General features: G+C 43.2%; 1 protein-coding gene and 1 long non-coding RNA gene across 3 annotated transcripts in view; one reads left to right on the top strand and one right to left on the bottom strand.

Moving 5' to 3' along the window:
- Nucleotides 1-894: 894 nt before the first annotated feature.
- Ccn1 (cellular communication network factor 1) lies at nucleotides 895-4,013 on the bottom strand. The gene is made up of 5 exons (XM_070007492.1): nucleotides 3,737-4,013; nucleotides 3,175-3,388; nucleotides 2,448-2,822; nucleotides 2,102-2,313; nucleotides 895-1,839 (listed from the first exon to the last, which is right to left on the bottom strand). The coding sequence occupies exons 1-5, from the start codon at nucleotides 3,797-3,799 to the stop codon at nucleotides 1,537-1,539; spliced, it is 1,167 nt and encodes a 388-aa protein (XP_069863593.1). The 5' UTR covers nucleotides 3,800-4,013; the 3' UTR covers nucleotides 895-1,536.
- A 2,471-nt stretch (nucleotides 4,014-6,484) lies between these two features.
- The window catches only part of LOC138816749 (uncharacterized), a 65,163-nt gene continuing 48,886 nt past the window's right edge, over nucleotides 6,485-22,761 (top strand). For both annotated transcript variants that reach the window (XR_011368726.1, XR_011368725.1), the window contains exons 1-2: nucleotides 6,485-6,678; nucleotides 10,814-10,916. This is a non-coding gene — a long non-coding RNA (uncharacterized lncRNA). The remainder of the gene's footprint in view (nucleotides 6,679-10,813; nucleotides 10,917-22,761) is intronic.

Genomic DNA, 22,761 nt, shown 5'->3' with positions numbered 1-22,761 from the left:
ATTAAGATTAACACAAATCCTTGCTTCAAACTCATCTATTGAAACCAGACTCCCATAGATCTTGAGATCTTTGTCTCTAATACCAATCAAGGGTGAATTTTAAGTAGCTGTCTTATTTCTTAAGAATGATATTGGAAAAATATAAAGTTTTACACAAGCAATCTTTTATAATACACTCTTCAATTGTAGTCCATCTCTCCCATGGATTTAGAGGTGGGCAGGCATATGACATATTTTCATAATGACTTACCACACCTTGCTCACAGAGTGGAGACTTTAAACTTTGAATTCTTATGAAAGTAAAGCATTGTATTCAATTGAAATCACAAATTGAGTTTCAGCTTCTTTCTTGTATCCTTCACACAATGCTTATACTCAATACTTGTCTTTAAATTAAAAAAAAACAAAAACAAAACCACAAACCAGTCCTGGAGCCTGAACTTAGGGCTTGGGTTCTGTCCCTGAGCCTCTTAGTGCTCTACCAGTTGAGCCACAGTGCCACATCTGGACTTTTCTGAGTAGTTTATTGGAGGTAAGAGTCTCACAGACTTTTCTGCCTGGGCTGGCTTTGAACCATGATCCTCAGATCTCATCCCCCTGAATAGCTAGGATTACAAGAGTGAGCCACTGATGCCCAGCTCAATACCTGTCTATCAATTAGATGGCCTTATAAGCAATTTTTCTCTTAAAAAATTTAAAGGCAATTATTATGCAATTTTCTTTCAGAAGTTAGCTCACTGCTATCTAGGTACCTAGAATAGTTCCTGACACCTGCTAAGCACTTGAAAAATCCTGTTGGATTTATTGGAACCACACTGTTCCTAATAACTTCAGATAGTTTCTAAAAATACTGAATACCATACACTGATATTAGGTAAATATTTCTTTATTAAATGATTAATTCCATAAATAAATTCTTTTCACTGAATATAAAATTAAAATCATTTACAAATTATTCCAGTATTACATTTCCCCTCCCTCCCCAGAAGCTACATTTTGATAAATAAAACATTCAGTCTTAAAACACCTGATTTCTGTTTGCAGTTAAGAGTGCAGGTAGCTGCCTCTCTGGGACACTCACAGAGTGTCTCCCCCATTCTGGAAGGGATGGAAGGCCCTTCCAGTTTACTCCTGACATACAACAAACAAAGCGTTCACTGCCCAACTAGTCTTATCTCTATTACAATCGCAGAAATCAAAGGGGGAAACAAAAGCCTAGAGGGAAAAAAAATACGTTTAGCAAATAATTTACAAACAGAAAACAGAAAGTCATCAATCAACACCACGAGCTCCAAAATGAAGCAGTAACATGTGCTCCAATACTATGAAGCGAAGTATTCTTCAATCGCGGTTGCATTAAGTGTCCATCCCACCAGCCCCCTTAGCAGTTTGGAAATACTTCATGCCATTCCAAGAATGAGCAAGGTATTCCTTCTACAATGAGTCCCCTTCACCCCACCGCCCCCACCCATGTCTCCGTGATCCTCTCACACACCTCTCTCCTCCTTTCCATCCTGCCAGTAACCCAGATAGCATTTAGTCCCTAAATTTGTGTATGTCGTTGAATAGCCTGTAGAAAGGAATCGCTGCCTCGTTGGCCTGCGGGCAGTTGTAGTTGCATCTGCAGGACTGTATCATCATGACGTTCTTGGAAAATGTCTCCCCATCTTCGCAGCGGAACCTCATCTTCACCGTCCTGGTCTGCTGGGGTGTGCAGCACCGGCCATCCACACAGGAGCCACAGTACTTGGGCCGGTATTTCTTCACACTGGAACATCCAGCGTAAGTAAACCTGACTGGTTCGGGAGATTTCTTGGTTTTACTGCATTTCTTGCCCTTCTGCAAGAAAGAGGGAAGGGGGGAAAAGAAAAGAATATGAGGAATGGGCTTTCTTTCTTTCTTTCTCCCTTTCTTTCTCTCTTTCTTTACTTCCTTCTTTCTTTCTTTCTTTCTTTCTTTCTTTCTTTCTTTCTTTCTTTCTTTCTTTCTTTCTTTCTTTCTTTCTTTCTTTCTTTCTTTCCTCCTTTCTCTCTTTCTGAAAGGGGGTCCTTATCCTGCCTACTTGCTGGGGATCAATGCACAGGTCCCCAAAGAAACTTACTTTCAGGCTGCTGTACACGGATTGTCCACAAGGCCTCACTTCACAAATCCGGGTTTCTTTCACCAGGCGGCATTCAGGGTTGTCATTGGTGACTCGTGTGGACATACCAGTTCCACAGGTCTTGGAGCACTGGGACCATGAAGTTGTTTGAACGATACATTTCTGGCCATGCACAGGGTTGTTGTAAAGGATCCGAGGTTCCATGCTGAAGACTACAGACAGAGACAGAAAGGAAGACTGTTCAGAGGCCCGCGGGCATACACAGACTCACACGTTCATTTCTACAAAAACTTCTAACTAGGAAAGCACTTCAGGACTTGCTCCTCAGGGTTCCGTCCCTACTTACCAGGGAGCCGCTTCAGCGAGCTGCCTTTCCCAACCGCAATTAATTCATTGTTTCTCGTTAACTCCAGCTCGGAGGCATCTAAGCCCAGCCCCTGGCTGAGGAGGTCCTCCAGGCCATCGCGATCGTCCTGGTCGTCCTGGTCGTCCACGGTACCAACCTCGTCACACACCCACTGCTCACAGCACTGCCCGGCCACTTTCACCAAGCGGGGGTTGGGGCAGCCCAAGTTGGGGAGAGAGAGTTCTTCGGGACAGAGCGGCAGGCAGCCCACGGCGCCATCGATACATGTGCACTGATGTTTACAGTTGGGTTGGAAGCTTTCCCCGTTCTGGTAGATTCTGGAGTTATATTCACAGGGTCTGCCCTCTGACTGAGCTGCAAAGATCATCGAAAGAGAAAGAGCATGAAGTGAAGAGTCCCAAGCAGGGCCTTGGACGCATACATATTTTTTTTTCCTGCTATTAAAATTCAATGTATGGTAAAGTTCCCTAACAATTCTCCGGAGAGACTCCAGACCAGAACAATAAGTTAGTCAGGAATCACTTTTCCGTATGCGCTTTTCGTTGGGCCCAGACACACTGAATTGCATTCCAGACTGCTGAAATCATGTGCCTTTCTGCCAAGCTACCAACAACAAAGCATCACCATACATGGTCTCAAAATTACTAAACTTCTGGACTATGGGGACTATTATTTTTTTAAAGGGGCCAAGCCGCAAGCATCTTACCTCTGCAGATCCCCTTCAGAGCGGTGGAACTGGCGCCGAAATTGCATTCCAGCCCCTTGGTGTGGTCGCAAGGCTGCATCTTGCTGCAGTCTTCGTTGAGTTGCTTGGCGCAAACTTTACAGCAGCCGCAGCCGTCCCGGACCAGCCCGACGCCCGGGGCGCACTTCGGTGCCTCCAGGGGGCAGTGGCAGGCGGCAGGGCAGGTGGAGAGAGCCTGGAAAGCGGGAGAAGAAACGCGTGAGTGTCGGTGCGGGTGAGAAGAGGCGCCAAAGTGGCTCGAGGAAAAGACCGGGGTCCCTCGACTCGAGTGGACAGGGAGATTCTGATCGCGTCCAGCCGGCCTGGCCACCCTGGCGGCTGCAACCCACTGAGAGTCCCCCCTTACATCCCCCCCATTTCTCAGGAGGGGGGGTGCTTAAAGAAACAGCTACCTCCAAAAGGCCCCCTTCCCCCCCACCACCCCAAACTTTTTAACCTAGCCTTTCCTGCCATGGATAACGTGAGCCAAAGGAAGGGGATTCGAAAGTGGACAGAAAAGCGGTGGCCCAAAGGTCCAACTCACCAGCCTGGTCAAGTGGAGAAGGGTGACGGTGACGGCGAGCGTCCTGGCGGTGCTGGAGCTCATTGTGGCGCGCAGGAGGAACCGGGGAGAGCGCGGCGGCCAAGACAGCCAGAAGCCGGCGCGCAGCGGACAGGCCCCGAGCAGATGGATCGGAGCCGCGAGGCGGAGGGCCGGGTGGACAGAGAGGCGAAGAGCCAGGCGGAGAGCGGCTGCGGGCGTCCTTCTCCTGGGGTCCTGGCACACAGGAGGCGCGGAAGGCACGGGAGCAGCTCCAGGACGCTCTCGATCGCGGTCTGCCCAGGCGCCCCGGGCCCGCCTTTATATGCCGGCCAGCGGCGGCGCCGCGTGTTGCAGTGACGTCGGCTCTGTCTGCGCGTTCCAGAATTCTCAAACATCTCAGGAATGTTGGTTGGCGCGGGCTGCTGCCAAGCACCTCCCCTGGCTCCATTGCACCTTTTTTTTTTTTCTTCTTCTTCTTCTTTTTTTTCTTTTTTGGCCTCGGACCCATAGAGAAAACAGTGCGTTTTTTCCACTTTAACGGCTTCCACTAGGGAGGGAAGTTTGAGACGCGTTGGTGATCGAAGGGTCGTCGTAAGGGGGCAAGGGAGAGGATGTTACTCAGACCTTTGCCTGGACTGGGAAGGTGGGAGGACCTGAGAGGGAGGAACAAAAGTCGTTTTGTGTGGTGATGCCCAGCTGACCGGGCAGCCACCGAACCCCTCCCTCGGGAAAGCATATTGTTTGCGTGTTTACAGGGAAGGTGAGATTCAAGTGATCTATGGAGAGCCCAACGGGGAGGGGGAGTCGGTCACTCTAAGCCAAGAATCTATTTGTGGACTTCAAAGAGGCATGCTCGGATCAAGTCCCAAAGCTCTGGTATGATGTTTATTAGCCAAGTTAAGTGTATTGCAAATTAATACCCACGGTGGCATTTATGAATGAGAGGGGGTGGGGGAAGGGTGATCAACTTCCTTCAGGGTCTGGCACAGTCCCAGGCCGAGGTCTTCCCCCACCACCGCCTCCCTTTTTTGGTATGTTGTGCTTGTTTGTTTTTGGAGGTTCCCACTTTAGTTCCAGCCCACTGCCTGAGTTGGAAGTCCTAGAGGAAACGAGCGCTGGGAGTTCTCTGGGAGGCTGACTTACACTTCCTCACGGATGCGGGAGAGAGGGTAAGCCCTCCCAGGCTTGCTCGGCCGAACTGAGCTGCTGAGCCAGAAGACCAGGGGACCGCCAGTGCAGTGATTTGGCCTGAACTCACCACCTGCGAACACTGCCAGACCCAAACACACTCCAGTTAGTACCATTAGCCCGGTAGATGTCAGGAAAAAGGAGACTCCTTAAAGCTGGAAGTTTTGCAGGGGTCTGTTAAATCCTTTCCTTGGGACCACTTGGAAGCCTTCCATTTCAATAAGTGAATTGCAATGCCTTTCTCCCCACGTGAAGAAATAAGAGTTTAGAGTGTAGACTTGTTGAAGAAAAATGCAAAGCGATGTTTAAGATACAGCTCCACATGCAAGGCACACAGAAGATCTCTTACAAAAGCAAATTACGTGAACATCACCAATAGTGTAATTGGTAAACTTCCCTTGAAAAGAAAAAAAACACCTGTCTTCCTTGGACATTTTAATTAATAAAACAAATAATTACATCAGGTTCCATTTTTTATGTGCTCTGGAATAGCTATTCTTCCTTTTTTTAATACATACAGCCTAATTTTCTAAATTTTAAAAGGCTGGCTTAAGAAGGCCTTGATGCTGATTTTTCTGTGAAAGATTCTGATGAGCGCAATAAAGACCTAGTGGGACAAAAACTCCAATGGAGGGGAGAGTTAAGTTCATTCATTCAAAAGTCTCAAAGAGGGGGTGGGGACTTTTCTAGACAATGGATTGTCAGGTGTTATGCAAATAAAGGGAGAAAAGTCTGGGCCCTATCCCTTAGTCAAGCTATTTCATCTATGAGAACACATTTTCATTTTCCTCCCTGCCTTAGAGGTTCATTGTGTCCTTGGGGGCTAAAGGGAAGTAGGCTATGTACAAAGCACTGAGGGGGAAGAGGTGATGGAGAAATACACACACAAATGGGGGGAGGAGAGGGAGTAAGAAGGAGAGTTCAGTGGAAGAGGTGATGGAGAAATACACACACAAATACAGAGGAGGGGGGGAGAGAGGGAGAGGGAGAGAGAGGAGGGTTCCTGGCTGCTGTTGTGGCGTCCTTTCTATTTGACTTCATGGTTGTAAGTATTTCCAGATGGTGAATCAGACACCAGACGTAACAATATTTCCATATTTGGGTATAGCAGTAGCCTGCGTTTTTAACATTTTTCTGCCTCTGTTATCCAACCACAAAGCATTCTTGACAGCTTCAAATGTTGTTAAATATAGACTTAACTTCTGTTCCCAGAGCATGAAATTCTTTGGAATTCCTTGTTTTTCACGCAATCTATCAGGATTTAAAATAAAATTGCACAGATGGCATACACCTTGTTTCTCTATGGTGTGGGGGGTGGGGGATGGAGAGACAGAGAGGTCCAGTCTCTGCACAACGTTTAAACAGGCAGGCCATTCCAGAGATTCCTTTAAAAATCAGATTAAAGCTTTCTAATGAGAGTGTGCAGGTTTTGTTCTTTTGGATTTCAACTGGGGAATCTTGGAGATGAAATTTAAGAGAACTTCCCCGTCAGCAGCCCGTGGAAAGCAAAGGATGTGGGGTAGGCGGGGGTGGGAAGCGGGAGCTACAGTTCCTGGAGTGAGGGGAACCGGAGAAGTTGGTGTAGCCGTCGTGCTTGTGCTCTGTCCTGCTTTGTTTGGGCAAAAGAAATAGTGGCTCCTCGCGTCCAGCCCCAGAATGGCCCGGAGACCCCAGACGTCCAGTCGCCTTCTCGCCGCAGGCTGAGTGCTGCTGATCGGTTCACAGATAGGAAGAGAAATATGCAAATGGTGTGGGTAAGTGTTGCTTCGGGTACTAATTCTACTCTCTGCTACGTCCCTCTAACGCTATATGGGTGCAGGAAGGAGGGGTAACGGACCACCTAGTTTCACTGGGGCTACAAACCACGGAGAAGGGGCTGCGTGTCCCCTGCAGCTCCTAGCTTGGGGCTGAGTTATGGGGGACCTTTCACTAACAGCTACCAATGAACTGTAGGTCACTCAAAGGTTTCACTGTCAGGCAGCAACTGAGCAGAGTCAGAACCCCATACTCGGCTACTCCGGCTCCCCACCCCTAGGTCCACTGGTTCTAACTTAGGGGCGTGCTACACAAGTACCTGGAGGGTTGGTTGAAAGCGGGATTGCTAGGCCCCGCCCTAGAGTTCAGATTCGTTACCTTTGAACAAGTCCTTAGGTGATGGTGTTGCTAGCTGGGAGACGGGTGGTCACACCCTGACACCCTCTACCCCGGACGCCCCTAGTCTGTACTAGCTGTCTGTGTACGTGTGTCCCCAGGATCAGCCTGCACACTCAGTCCCACAACTCAACTTTTTTTTATGGCCACTTTAATGAACAATGTATGTAGTCTCTGCAAGAGGACAGCTTTCCGTGAGCACCCTTGAGCCATCTCGTTTCCCCTGCCTGCCCCCATTTTCACTGTCGTTAGTACTCCATTATCTCCCGGGGCGCCCCGGAAAGCCGGGATTCGGGTGGCCCCGACAGCAAGGAACTGAGTGGCAGATACCAGGTGGGGCCCTCTCGGCCCAGCATCCCCGTGGAGCCCGCAGGCAAGGGGGGACGCGGGCGAGAGGACGCGGGCCGGGGGGCCACCAGGGTCGGCCAGAGAAGCGCGAGCACTGCGGGCGCCTGCTGCCGCGGCCGCCGCCCCCGCCGCCCCCTGCCGGCCGCCCGGCCTGCGTGCGCCCAGCCCGCGTTGCCAAGACCGGAGGTTTCCGGCGGCGCGCGGCGCTGGACGTTTCCAGCCCCGGCCCATATTTGGTGATAGTCTTCCAAGACTCCATCATGGATCTCTGGGGGGCGGCGGCGGCGGCGGCTGCCCGGGGAGCCGGCCCGGCTACCGCCGCACAACCACGGCTTTCCTGAAAAGTGAGCCTCGGCCGCCCAGGCCCGGGCCTCGGCCACGCGGGGCCTGGAGTGTTGCGGGCGCGCGCGCGCGGCCGGGGAGACCGCAGCCACGCCGCCGCCGCCACCAGCACCAGCACCAGCACCACACCCCCGGAGGGCCCGAGGCTGCCCCGCGCGGCGTGGGAGTCTGGCGTTCCGGGCGACGGGTCCCGATTGTGTCACTTTTCCCATCCACCTCGCTGTTGACTCGGCCTCCCCAGCCAGGCAGCGGGTTGATGCTTCGTGCCAGATTGAGGGGGTACGCCCAGGCGCCGGGCCGGGTGGAAGGGGCCGGGCGGGAATCTGTGTCAGAAGGTGGCATTTGTTTTCACAACCTTGCACACCCGAGAGAGGACGTGGAATTGTCTCTCAGGGGAAAGTTCACAAGGGTTTGAGCTCCCTAATCTTCCCACTGGACACATGCTACAGCTGACTGATTTCTCCTGATCTCATCCTCTTGATCAAATCCCTTCTTAGCTTCTTCCTTAGGAGGTCCTCCTATCCTTGGGTAAGCTGCTTATCCTCCCTGGACTATGTCAACTTCATGCGGACCTTAGGAAAGGAGAAGCAGATAGTAAAACGGTACCCAGGACAAAGTCTTCTGTCCTCCTCCCAAATAGGAACAGAAACGAACATTTGTAAAGGGCTCACCTTATGCCTGGCCCACATGCTGCGAATTGTCTCCATTATTCACTGCCCCACCAAGCAGAGGCAGGTCCTCTTGGTAACATCTTTTCTTACCTAAATGACGAAACAGTGGTACAGGCGACCACTACTTAATACTGAACAGGATCTGTTCCTAGGCATCTTGGTTCAGAAAGGTTTTATCCACTGGCCCGGGTTGTTTGCTCTACCCTAGGCGTCCAGGCCTGCCTTCTATTTACCCAGATAGTCTAGAAGATGTGCCTCAGAAAAATAATTGGTAAGTCAATGGAAACTTCTCCAACTTGTGAGAATTGCTTACTGTTACAAGGGAAACAGTTGATGCATGTTGATAGGGAAAAAAAGGCATTAATACAAATAAGTTGACAAAGCGACTTTAAAGCACTGTGGCAGAGTAGTGGGGCAGAGCTTGGGCTCTTCTTCTATCTACTGAAGCTACATGGGTCAGGCAGTCCCTGTCTGCCTGCTTCAGTAAGGGTAAGGACAGACTTCTTGAGAATGAGTCAGAATTTCAACTTTATTCACTACTACGTGGAAAATGAACTATGCATCTGTGGGCAGGGATGGGAGGGAGAAGTTGGAAGAAAGTGAAGGAAGGGGTAACATTGTCCAAAACCAAAATGTACTCATTACCTGACATATGAAATGGCAACCCCTGTGTACAAAACAATGATAACAATAAAATTATATACATATATATTATATATGTATATATATGTTCCTGGCCCAGTGGTAAGCACTAGTGACCTTAACATTGAACTTTAACATTCACATTAATTAACACTGAGGAAGACTTTAACATTGAACTTCCCCTGGTAGACTCTAAAGTGTGCAGAAGAGGTAGGCACATGGTGCAGTGTGGAGATCTCATTGCCTGAGGAGTTAAAGTGGGGGTACTAATGTGAGTCTGACAGCTCGAGGAAGAATCTTGTAGCAGAGGACTTTGGGGACAGAAAGAACAGAGCTTTGACCATAGATGAGGACAGTCAGGCTGGTGTGGCTAGACCACAGGATTCCTTTTGGAGTACTGGGCAAGAGAGGTCAGCTAGGACCGTGTGCAATGGGCTAACCTGTCATGGTATTAGTACTCTGCCTACAGAGGCAACTGGGAGCTTTGTGCCTCAAGCTAAGACGTTTTTGCCTTGGCTTCCTGAGTATAACATAATGGGATTATCCTAGCTCAGGGGACTTACACCCAAGGTTTCACTGAGGTAACAAAATGCCATATAGAGGATTAGTACTAATACTTCGCCTGCCTTGATATTGGAGACCCTCTAAGGGGAAGTAAGTGTTTGCAAGGTGAAAGGCCTGCCTTTTTATTTTAAAGAAGTAGCATAGATTTATGTACTGGCCAAAATAAAACCTTTTATTTTTCGGACAAGGTCTCAAGTTTGGGGGTCCTACCGCTGCCTCCCAAATCAGATTGCAGATGTGAGTTACTACACTTGGCTCCAGAGATTTGAAATTTTATGTGGTCTTCAAATCTTTAAAACATTACCAATTTGTTAAAGTGCCATCTAGGCTGATCCTAGGAATACCAAAGAGGACAATATGTACATGATCAGTTGTAAGCTCTCGACTGCCCATTTCAAAGAACCCTCCCTGATCCAGCATTTGGTAACTCCAATGACCTGTGAAATTTCTGGAAAGAGCACCCTGATGTCTATTAAATTGTGAGGTAGACTAGACTTTAAGAATCAGAGCCACCACTTAGTGTTAGTTTTAGGTGTTTATGCCTTATCAATGAAATGGGGGATAGCTTGTTCTTATTTTCTATTTTATCTATTCCCCAAATCTCACTCTGTCTCCCTCTCTCCTTCTTTTCCTCCCCAATCGATGTTGTGAGCAGCTGTCATTGCCTTGGCAGCCTGATAGGAAACACATTTTTCTTAGGGCATTCGTATCCAATGGGAACCATATCTGTTTATTTCCTCTATCTGGCATCTGTCCACAGGAAGCTAGGCATTTCTATCTAAATCCCTTACCTTACAGAACTTCTTGTCTTGTGCTGACACAGAAACATTTCACTGGAAAGGATTGGAAGGCACCTCTCCCACCCCACCCTACAATCCATCTTCTAGAGATAATTGAGCAATATGAAATATACTAACTGTAAGTCACTATCAAATGGGCTGGCATCAAATAAGAAATTTGAAAAAAATGGGCTGGCTCCAGATTCAAGAAATCAAGAATGAATCTCTAACTCTTGTGTTTTATTTCTGGAAATACCTGTCTCTTAACTGCCAGAAGTCACACATACCACACTCACAATTTAGAATGAATTTGATTTGGACACAGTAGAGTCTATAGAGTCTGTAGACAAACTGAAGCCATTTACTTATGTCAGCTTTTTATTTATTTGCAGGTCACAGGAATTAAGTATAAGGAAAGAGTCTAGCAGTTGGGCTGACAATCTGAAATAAAATATAAGATGTTTGTTTAAAGCTCAGCATGATGTTTACCACTTGGTAAGTACTTAATAAATTGTAAGTATTCCTTATGCTAAGCACCATCATTATAGTAACTTCCAATTTAATAATCGTAGAAAGACTCAGCCTTGTTCTCTAGAGAATATTCTCTATATTTTTATGTTTCTTTTGGTGGTACTGGGTTTGAATACAAGGCCCTGTGCTAACATTGTTATGCAGACATTCTACCATCTAAGCCATGTCTTCAGCATGGTTTTCTTGAGGTTTTTTTTCATTTCATATACTATTATGGTAATGAAATTAAAAAGATCCATCCTATCTGGGCATAATTACCTCATGCTTGTAATCCTAATTACTCAGTAGGCTGAGATCTGAGGATTGTGGTTCAAAGCTATCCCAAGCAGAAAAGTCCATGAGACTCTTATTTCCAATTAATTACCCAAAAAGCTGTAGAGCTGTGGTTCAAGGGGTAGAACATTAATCTTGAGCAAAAAAGCTGAAGGACAGCACCCAGGCCCAGAACTGGTGCACACACACACACACACACACACACACACACACACACACACACACACACATCAAAAAGATGGATGCTGCCCAATATTCTGACTTACATGGCCAGTGACCATTCAAGAATGCACTCAGATGGCCTTTTCTTTCATGGCCTTGCCACTTTGCATACAGCTAATAATGGGCCATGAGGGATTTTTGCTTTGGTTTCCGGCATCTCTGAATAGTAGGATTGCCCAGCTCAGGGGTCAGGTACTCAAGTACCCCAAAGGATGAATCAACTAGGTTAAAAACGCTGTTTCTAAAGACCAATACTAGTTGCTCTTCAGCCCCAGTACTAGGGAGACATAAGGAAAGGTTGGGATTATGTATGGAACATACATCTTGGGTTAGTTAGTATGCAGGATCTAAGCTGATATTTATAAACAGCCCTGTGTAGAGCATTTTATTTCCATTTAGAAGATCTTCCATTAGAAGATGAGTAAAGTAGAGCTTTGTTAGAAGTTTGTAACTGATGCCCGTGTACAGGGCCACATAAGTAGAGCAGAGGGTGCATTTCCAAAGGCCATTCTTCTGTTTTTTTTTTTGAGACAGGGTCTCTCTTTGTGGACCCAGATAGCCTCCAACTTCTCTGGAATTACAGGCATCTGCCACCACTCTTGGCCTAAAGGCCATTATTTTCAAAGATAGCAGAGCATATCCTTCTGTGAAATCAGTCTTGATGGTTAAGTATTTGTCTTCTGGACTTCCCCCTAACAACTGACTGTGAATCTGCCTCTTAGATACATTTTGAGATGTAGCCTGATTATTTGTGTTTCCAGCAATTGTGAACTCCAGTTTGTTAAGGACAGTTTGGTAATGAGTAAGTTAAGTAACAAAAAAATAGTTCCCTTGTTCAGGTCCTTGCCTAAACTTGCTCCTATTTCCTCTAAAAAGAAAGAGAGAGATGTGTCAGAGCAGAGGAGGAGCTTCTCATAGATTAAGAGATACCTTCTCCTGTAACTTAGTCATCACCATCGATTTTGTTACCTGAGGCAGACAGAGCCACCACCTCCCACACTTGTGGTCAGCCTCACAACATGGTTACTAAGCATAGAACCCTCCAGGCACTGGCCAAGCACACCCTGTGTGTGCTTTCGCAAGATGTCCTTGGGTGGGTGGGTAGTGCCCTAGGTTATGGCAATAGAGAAAAAGCATAGAGCAATTTGCTGCTAGCCCCAGATATTCCTTTAATCTCAGGTTTTAGCTTTCAAAGGGGGGGGGAAGCAGGTTTTAAGACAGTGGATTCCCAAGGAGAAAGGCAGCATGTGTTCACTACTCAAAATATTTGAGGCTCTAAGAAATGCTGCTGAGGATTATTGTAAGTGTAGAATAGGTTCTAGGGCATTGCAGACCTGAAGATGAATGATACAGTTCTACGAATACACATGATATGTGTGGCAGACTTCTAGCCAGGTGGAGGAATGCTACATGAACTTTGGCATCTTAGCTCTCGAAGTCCAGGGGAGATGGAGATGCTTGCTTGCACAGGTAATACAACACAGGATCCCAGCTTCAGGAGTGCAGAGAAGTGATATTTGCCTGCATGGTCCACCATTCAAAGTGTGAATTCTTCTTTGAATCATATTTGGTAAATGAGAGGGATTGTGCATAGTTATTCCTTAACATACAGGTTTCCCTGAGAAATTGATGACTGAAGAGAACATGTGTAACTTGTAGGGGATTAGACAACATCTGGAAAGAAGAATCTTCCAAGGGAAGAAGTGATAAAAACACATAAACTACATACAAGACCAACTTTCTGGGTGGTGTTGGAAATTCTGGTCACTAAAGATCCTTCTTTCTGTTGGAGAAATAGAAAGGAAGGAATATTTACTGGGTGCTTGTGATGGGCCAAATGCCTTAGAAGTTATCCCATTTAATGTTCAAGAGAGTCCTCTCAGAGGAACCTTCTGATATTTTCCCATATTCAGAAAAGCTGGCCAGGTGCCAATGGCTCACACCTGTAATCCCAGCTACTCAGGAGGCTAAGATTTGAGGATCACAATTTGAAGTCAGCCAAGGCAGAAAAGTCCATGAGACTTTCATCTCCAACTCATCAGCAAAGAAAAAAAGTCCAAAAGTGGAGATGTGTCTCAAGTGGTAGGGCACCAACTTTGAGCAAAGAAGCCAAGGAACAATGCCCAGGCCCTGAGTTCAATCTCCAGAACTGGCATAAATAAAAACATTGAATGAAGGAAGTTTTTAAGCTCTCAGAGTTTACCAACTTGCCTGAGATCAGGCAGTCAGAATGTGACAAAACTTAGTTTTCACCCAGGCTTATTTCACTCAGTACTTTTTCTCTATTGCCACAGGTCCTTCCTAAGTGTCTGAGACAGCAGCCTGACTCCTTGACTTGAGTGTTTTCTCTTTTTAAATTGTTATTATGACCTTGTTGTTGTTGCTGTTGTTGTTGTTGTTTTAATGGAGTCAGTTCTTAAAACTTCCCTTAGATGTTTTAGACCCATTGATGTTGAAGTCTTTGAGTTGGTGGAGACTTTAAGCTTCTGAAAGTAGGTGTAAATTAATGTGAATGGGCTCATTAGCCTCATGGTGAAGTCACAGACACAATCATTATAATCAGAGAACAAGCATAGTGATGATAAGCCTGCTTAATCTTGCTTCCATGCCAGACTGTCAAGGATGGTTAAGGTATAGGTGATCACTTTTCTGGGAATGGACGATAGGCTCCAGAGGTTGTGGTGAGGGATGATTAAAAATAGTGAAAAATACATGATTTAGGGCTTTTGTGTTTGAGAGATGGATGGAAGGCAACATGGCAGACCCAGGCTGCCTTAGAGCACTATGGTATAATTTGGAAGACTGCTTCAAGAAGGAAGTTAGGTGATTATCTGAAGAGGGAATTGTCCAAATAGACTGTGGGGTGTGTGTTGGGGAGGGGGGGGAGATGGCATGCGTGCACGTGCTTGTCCCGAGGGCTTGAACTCAGGGCCTAGATGCTGTCCCAGAGTTTTTGTGCTCAAAGATAATGCTCAACTAATTGCGCTAAAGTTTCATTTTTACCTGAGGTTAATTGGAGATAAGTATCATGGACTTTACTAGTCCTTAACTGTCTGGAACCACATGGCATTAAATTAGCATCATGTTGGAAACCTTCTACCATGAGCCAGATCTCCAGGTTAGGCATATAGGTTTTCATCTTTTGCAAACACCTCTCTTTGGGAATGCTATTTAATGTCATTTCACAGGAACTCATAAGTGTGCTGAGTTATGAGTCATCAGCTGTCTGCTTTCACCCAGAATACTGTGGGAAAAGGATGGGCAGATTGATTCTGATAAAACTTGAATCTGCCCAAACTCACACTGGAACTGGAAAAAAAAAAGATGTTAAAAATATTTAAAAATCTAATCACAAAAAGAGATAAAAGCCTCTGATCTTTGGTTTCAACTTGGATCTGAAGTCTTTTTTTTACTTTTCCTGTTTGGTCTCCTGGCTCTCAGATGGGTGTTATCTATAAACCTTTAGATTTCTAGATTACCCTTTAAAGCATATTTATGAAAATGATTACACCATGTTAGGATTTGAATCGACAAGGATGATTTAGACATGGTTTCTGACTTTGAGGACAGCACATCTAGGTCAGAGATGTTATAAATACTGTGGAATAGATGACAATAAAACTACAGTATACAGGAACTGTTTCAGAAGCCTGGCGTGATAAAGCTACACACCAAGGCTGAAGTCTTTCTATCACACTGAATGGCACTGCTCTTGAAATTCCAATGTTCCCTCTAAACCCTAGAAGGACAAACTATATTTTTCTCTACTTGTACTTAGTTGACTGCTTCAAAAATGGGGAAATGACCAGACTTGCAGTTGTAAAAGTTCTGACAATCATTTGGTATGTGACAGGACAGACATGCATGCTTCTTGTATGCTTCTTGTCCAATGGACATCTGACTATACTGATGATTTTGTAAAAATAGAGAATAATGTTATAAATATCCAAATGGCCCTTGGCAGAAAAAGGTTCCAGGCCCTTAGCAGAAAGTTTCCCACCCTTGGTAGGATACACTTGCAGCAGAAGACAGGATCTTCTAACAACTTTTTGTTCATAAGGGGTTGAATATTTTTATCCAATTGTTCATTTACCTTGATTTGGTAAGCAATCCAGGCTTTGTAATGTTTGTAGTCTTTTGGTTTATCTGTGTCTTCTGATTTATCCTAATAATGGCAAGTAGACTTGTGAATTATATTCTTGGCCTTGCTTGAAATGATGTGTGATGAAACTCCACATTTTCTGTTGTGTGAAGTCTAGTTATCGCAATGGAAAGTACCAAAATGGAGAACACATTGGGTTTTTTTAATTGTTATTTTGTGCTGTCACTAGGTCAGGTCACTGGTCCTTGGCTTTTCTCAAGGCTGTCACTCTACTATTTGAGCCATATCTCCACTTCTTTGGGGTGGTTCATTGGAGAGTCTCATGGACTTTTTCCCCCCAGGCTGGCTTAGATCTCAGCCTTCTAAGGAACTAGGATTACAGGCCTGAGCTACAGATGCTCAGTTTGAGAGAATGCATTGGACAAGAAAACTATACTCCATGTTTTAGTTGCATTTGCTGGTATCTGGGGGTAATATTTCATTTGATTCCTCTGTTGATCTTGGTTGCCATCTTTCTTTCCTTTGTGTCTAGTTTCTTACTGTGGAAGTTTGGTCACTAATTTGCATCCCTTATTTCCATTAGAAACATTTGGTGCCATAAATTGGCCTATGCCTGCATGAACTATGTCCCATAATTTTTGACATGTTATGCTTTCATTTTCATTCAGTTCAAAAGACGTCCTAATTTCTTTGGACTTATTTCTGATTCAGTCTCTTTCAAAGAGGCTTATTTAGGATTATGCAGATTATTTTCTCAGGTGTCATTCTGTAGTTTATTTCTAGTTTGATTTCATTGTGGTTTATAGTATCTATGGGTGTCATATTTTCTAAATCAACTTTGTATCTCTAATTAAATGTGAGCTGTTAATACAGTGAAATTATTGCTGTAAAACTTCCATTTTGCTACCCTAAAAAAAGATTATTGTTATTTTTCCTCCTTCCATTTCACCCTGGACCTGAGAATAGGAATTAGAAGGGGTTCAAACTGAAAATTGTAAACTTGGCTACCATGATGCTATATTAAAGTAACTTCTTGCCTTCATATAAAAATGAATACTGAATTATAGTTTCATTTTATGGAAGAATTTGAAGCTACTCTATTGATTCTAAGTTCCATTTATAAATTCTTTTTAGAGAAAAGTTAGAAAGGGCATCACTCACCTGCTCATCATCTAACACCTAATAAAGTTTATTTCTATGAGCTAATATCATCAATAATAGAATCATGGCCAAATTGGAAAAGAAGTCATAAAAATCATAAAAGTATACAATTGACACCTGGCTTTCTAGGGTAATCATAACTGTTTAATCATGCTCATGAATACACAAGCTTTCTATAGTAGAAAGCAATTCTGAGATCACTATCATTAAGTTTATAGTATGCTATAATAATTGAAGTATGACTTCAATTTTAATTTTAAATATGACTTCTATTTAAAATTTTAAATGTAACATTCTTCCTAGTAACAACGTCAAGAGGACAAATATCCTGATTCTTAACATAATGGAATATAGTAGATTCTTGATAAATATCTGTGTAAAGGACATCAGAAGGAAAAGAGGAAAAGAACAGGTAACTGAATGAAGCCCAAAGAAGGTCAAAATCATGTCTGCGGCCATGCAAATAGTGCTAGACAAGACTAAAACCAGCTCCCCTGGTTCTTGTGTCACTTTCTTCATATCTGCTGTTTGTTTTCTCTGTGCATCTCATTAATCTTTGTATATTGTACCAATTTTCACGAATAGCTATACTGAACACTCCTAAAGTACAGTAAGTACCTTCAATATATTAATTCATTTGATCCCAACTCTGTGAGGTAAGTACTATTATCTTACATTATAGGAAGCTAAACATACACTAATACTAAGTGATGTGCTCAAGATCAAGTCTGTTCTGTGGTAAAGCTGATGTCAGAACCTAGACAGTCAGAGTATAGGCATTAGAGTCTATATGTAAACCATGATGACAAGTTTCCTGAAATGCAATTACACTTCCTTTTTGTTGGAGATGTATGTGAGGAAAAGCTAAATAATACTTAATAATAAAGAACAACAAAGCAAAGATTTTACTGCACAAAGCACATATGCATTAGAAAATCTGCTAATGTTGTGCTCAAGATGCCCACTAATTTATTTTCCATCAGAGTCAGCACCTGCAGTTTATAAACTAATATTATTTAGAGGCAAATTAAAGATATTTCTTGTATAACACATATAACACATTGTACAAATTCAGAACTATTCTCATTATAATTCCTCCCAAATATCTTTCTATTCCTTTGCTTTACTCCAGGGATTTCAATTCCATATATGTTAGGCTGCTTGTTATTATTCCCCAAGCCCCAAAGCCATGATTGTTAAAAATAACTTTCCTGCCTGTACTTAGAGTTAGATATAGTCTAATTTCCTATGTCCTCAAAGTCACTGATCTTTTCCTATGCAGTCTTTCCTCTGCTGTTAAACTCTTCCAGTGAAATTGTATATTCCCTTCAGCCTTAGAAGTTGTAGATGACTTTCATAATTTTTTGAATTTTTTATTATTATATTTATTTATCTTTTTACTTTAAACACTTGTACCTAGCTCTAATAGCTTCTTTCATATCTCTTCTACTTTTTATTATCTCTGTTATTTCTAGATCTCTTCTATTGAGTACATTTTCCTTACTCTGGGTCATTTTCTTAAATCTTCACATTTCTGGTAATTTTATAGTAGAAGCTGAGTATTATGAATGCTATGCCATTGAGTTACTTTTAAAAATAGTGTTGAGCTTTATGTTCTTTAATGACTAATGTGCAGATCAGTTTCACCCATTCAAGATCTATTTTTAAGCATTTCTAAGGTTGGGTTAGAATAACCTTCACTCAAGAGATAATTTAGCCTTATTACTGAGTAGGAGTCTATGACTATCTCTACCGAATACCTAGGATAACACTGATGTGACTGTTCTATAAGCCCAGTTAAGAAGTCAGTCATGCAGTCTCTAGTAAAGTTGTCAAGGATGATTTTACTGACAATTTATACATAGTTTTCTTATGCCTTCCATCTGAGCAATGGGTATAAATTTACTTAAGAATGTTGGCATATAATATCAAACTGCTTTCCAGAAGATATAGCATTTTATATATTCATCAATAATCTACAAAGTGTCTTTCACAATATCCTTGCCAGAACTAAGTTTTGTTATGGTGCATGACTTTCGAGACACTATGTAAACATTAAGATCAAGTTTTTGGCCTGGAGCAGGTGGCTCATGCCTGTAAGTATAACAATTTAAGAAGCTGAAATGTTAGGGTTGCAGTTCAAAGCCATCCCAGGAAAAAAAGTTGATGAGACCCTTATCTCGAATTAACCACCAAGAAAGTTGGAAGTGGAGCTGTGGCTCAAGTGGTAGAGTGCTAGCCTTCAGCAAAAATTAGAAAGCTGGGGGAGAGCACCCAGGCCCTGAATTCAAGCTCCAGAACCAGCATTAAAGAAAACAAACATAGAATCAAGTTTATGAAGACTAGTGACTTGAAGGAAAGTTTCAAACCAATGTTACTTGAATAAAAAGCAGGGCAAACACTTTCATATAAATTAAAATCTCATCCAATATAGCATTTTATATGTTAATCACATTTATCTTTAGAGAGTAGAATTATAGATTATTTTATCTTGCCAATTTTTAATATAACTTCAAAAATTTTTTGTATAATATTAGTCATCTGATAAGAGAGTATGTTGAAAGGAAGGGCTTTATTTAAAACTATGAAAACACATCACGTCCAGGTTTAGTCACATGTTTCTGTCTCTTTATTCACCAGAGATCTTCTGAAAAATGGAGCTGTCTTGGCTCATGTATCAAGGTAGCACATACTACCACATAACTGGGAACTTATACAAATTGTATAACTGGTCAACTTATACCCATGGAACAGAAATAACAAGCTGATTTGTGCTAGTTTTACTTGTTTCTTCAGCTCCTGTTTCACATTTTAATGATGAACATGTTAATTTGCCAGGACTGCCAAAACAAAGCACCACTAATTGGGTGGCACAAATTTATTTCTTCACATCTCTGGAGATTAGAAACGTGAGATCAAGATGTCAGCAGGGTTGGTTTATCTGGAGGCCTCTCTCCTTGGCTTGTAGATACCTGTCCTCTCTCTTGCATACCTGTGTTATCCTTGTGTCTTCACACGGTCTTTTCTTTATACATCTCTTCATTTTTAGCTTAATTTATCCTTTGAAGACTCTATCTCCAAATGCAGCTACTAGAGATTAGGACTTCATTATATGAATTTTGAGGGAGACAAAATTCAACTCATAACACTGAGTAGGTTTAGTCCTCTTCAAATTCCTCGTGAATACAGCAGAGACAGAAAGCCCATTTATTTATTTTCTACATAAAAGTTCTGGATCCCAGCCGGGCGCTAGTGGCTCACGCCTGTAATCCTAGCTACTCAGGAGGCTGAGATCTGAGGATCACGGTTCAAAGCCAGCCCGGGCATGAGAGACTGTGAGACTCTTATCTCCAATAAACCACCAGAAAACCAGAAGTGGCGCTGTAGCTCAAGTGGTAGAGCGCTCGCCTTGAGCTGAAGAGCTGAGGGAAAGCGCCCAGGCCCAGAGTTCAAGCCCCACGACAAAAAAATAAATAAATAAAAAAGTTCTGGATCCCAAAGTGCCTGGTGGTGCATATTGGCTCCCATGTTTAAGAGCTATTTGATCTTGGACAATATATTTAACCTCTCTATTCTTTTTTTTTTGTTGTTGGTCGTGGGGCTTGAACTCTGGGCCTGGGCGCTGTCCCTCAGCTCTTCAGCTCAAGGCGAGCGCTCTACCACTTGAGCTACACCACCACTTCCGGTTTTCTGGTGGTTTATTGGAGATAGGAGTCTCATGGTCTTTCTTGCCCGGGCTGGCTTTGAACCGCGATCCTCAGATCTCAGCCTCCTGAGTAGCTAGGATTACAGGCGTGAGCCACCAGTGCCCGGCTAACCTCTCTATTCTTCAGAATACTTATCACTCAAAGAAGAACAATGATTCAATGGAATGATTCATTGATTTAATTTATGCAGTATTGATAAGATTATACATGCCATTCATAGCCATCCTCTAAATGCTCAATAAAAATAAGCTGTTATATCCATTTTCCTATTAACGAAGCTTAGTTAATGCTACATTTGACACAGGGAAATACAGTAACAAACAAAAAAGATAGTTTCTGTCTCTTACTGAAAAAAGATTTTTCTCTGGATCCAGAGTTTGGTCTTTATTTCTAGTGAAGAAGCTTTTGTTCTACCTTTGAAAATTCTGTGTAGAAATACTTTTCTCAGGAAATATCATACACTCAAAGCATGCTTGATCTCTTTGACCTTTCCTTTCATTGTAGACACTAATTTTCATTATGTATGGTTTGTAGATTTAAAGAAAAAGAAACCTGAAGCAATAAATCCTGTATCTCCTTTATGACCATGTTGTTATAGCTCCTCTTTTGCTAGCCCTTGAACACCGTTGACATAGCACACACACACACACACACACACACACACACACACACACACACACACACACACACACACACACACACACACACACGTCCCTTTAGCTCTGCTGGACACATTATTTCATATCATGTGCCCTGATTCCACAGCTAGATAATTTCTTTCTTGGGAGGTTGTGGTATCTAATTAATTAAGCAGTCCTTTTAGAATGCTTTGATGACTAAGAATATGGATGAGGTGTCTGTCCTTTGTACTCTAGCTCACTCTCCTGTGGGAACATGTGCTTTGGGTACTTATTCAAGCAAGGACTTGTACTGATCTAGCTCATGCATTAATTCTAGCTCTAGTAACACTTTGGGAAAGGAATATAATCCCAAAATAGCCACCAGGAGAAGTATGTCATGAAAGGTCATGGCAATGGGGCAGAGGATGTTGGACATAAGAGTTCTAAAAATAAAGAGCAAGGATCAAAGAACCAGTGGTGATGAGGAACCTTTTTTGGCTCTGGTTCCTAGGAAAAGAGGATATGGAAACAGCAGTCCCTGCCTGCCTGGCTTGCCGCTACCCATACCCTTGTGCCAAAATACAGAGGATGAGAGGAACATAGGCTCATTTTTCAGTCCTGGGTACTGATTGTTTTCAAGTCATTTTAATGGAAACTATAGCTATAGATTGCTTAAAAACACTCAAGGAACATTATAGGAAATCTTACCTTATTTCTATATTGAGACTATCACGAAGAAGGTCTGATTATTTCTGCTCAACTTTCTTTAATTTCAGCTCCCTTTCATGGACCTGACTTTAGGTTGTAGGTGTGCAAGTGGACTTTTCATTATCTCTCTGGGTTATGTACCTGATAATTAAGCACATTTGCAAAGCTAAGCATTGACTTTTTGTGTACACCAGAGAATTTGGATCAATTGTTTCAGCCATGCAGCTTTTGTGGACCACTCTAAGCTCTGTATGGATTGAAGATGTATATACAAAGCTGTAGTTGAAGAAACAGACTCCCTAGATTAGCTGTTACATTTCCTTCCCCCAAATACAACTTTGACCATAATTATGAGAATAGACTAAGACATGCTGAGAACATGAGCCTCTTAAATTTGGGGCATGTAATGTATGTGTGGTGGGGGTGGTGGTTTTCTTTTCTAATTTCACATACTAAGAAATCATAAAATCTAGGATGAACCCCATAATCTTCCTATAGGCCTATTTCCTCAACAGAGAAATAAGCTTATTGCCATTTGGCTTCAAGACAGTAGATACAGGGAAATGATTGCCAACAATGCTTGTACAAATGTTTCTTAACTCACATGGTTGTCAGAGACCCAGTGTGTACCTTCAAGCTGAATCCACTCCTTCATACTCAAGGAGGCTTCTTTTCATTCTTTCCAAAACGATTTACTGTGTCACTTCAGTGTACTAGGCACTGGGCCAGGCTCTGTAAAGCACTCAAAGATGAGTCACACTCAGATCCTGCCCTCAAAGATCTTAGAGTACGAGCATGCAGATATACCATAGACATTGCACTGCTTGGTTTCTCTAATTTAGCTTCCATGTTTGCATAATTGAGCCTAGCATGTCATTGTTTATTGGCTAATATCAGTTGTATAGGAGACAGAATTTCATTGTTATATCTCCACTCACAAGGTATCATTTTAAAAGTGATTTTGTCAAGAAGCTTGAACATATTGTTGTGGTAGGAGGTCCAGACAAATGGAGAGA

Source organism: Dipodomys merriami, unplaced genomic scaffold, assembly GCF_024711535.1.
Source record: "Dipodomys merriami isolate MVZ:Mamm:240054 unplaced genomic scaffold, mDipMer1.0.p SCAF_7, whole genome shotgun sequence".
NCBI lineage: Eukaryota > Metazoa > Chordata > Mammalia > Rodentia > Heteromyidae > Dipodomys > Dipodomys merriami.
Note: the sequence above shows the minus strand (reverse complement) of the source record. Positions and strands in the feature narration are given on the sequence as shown.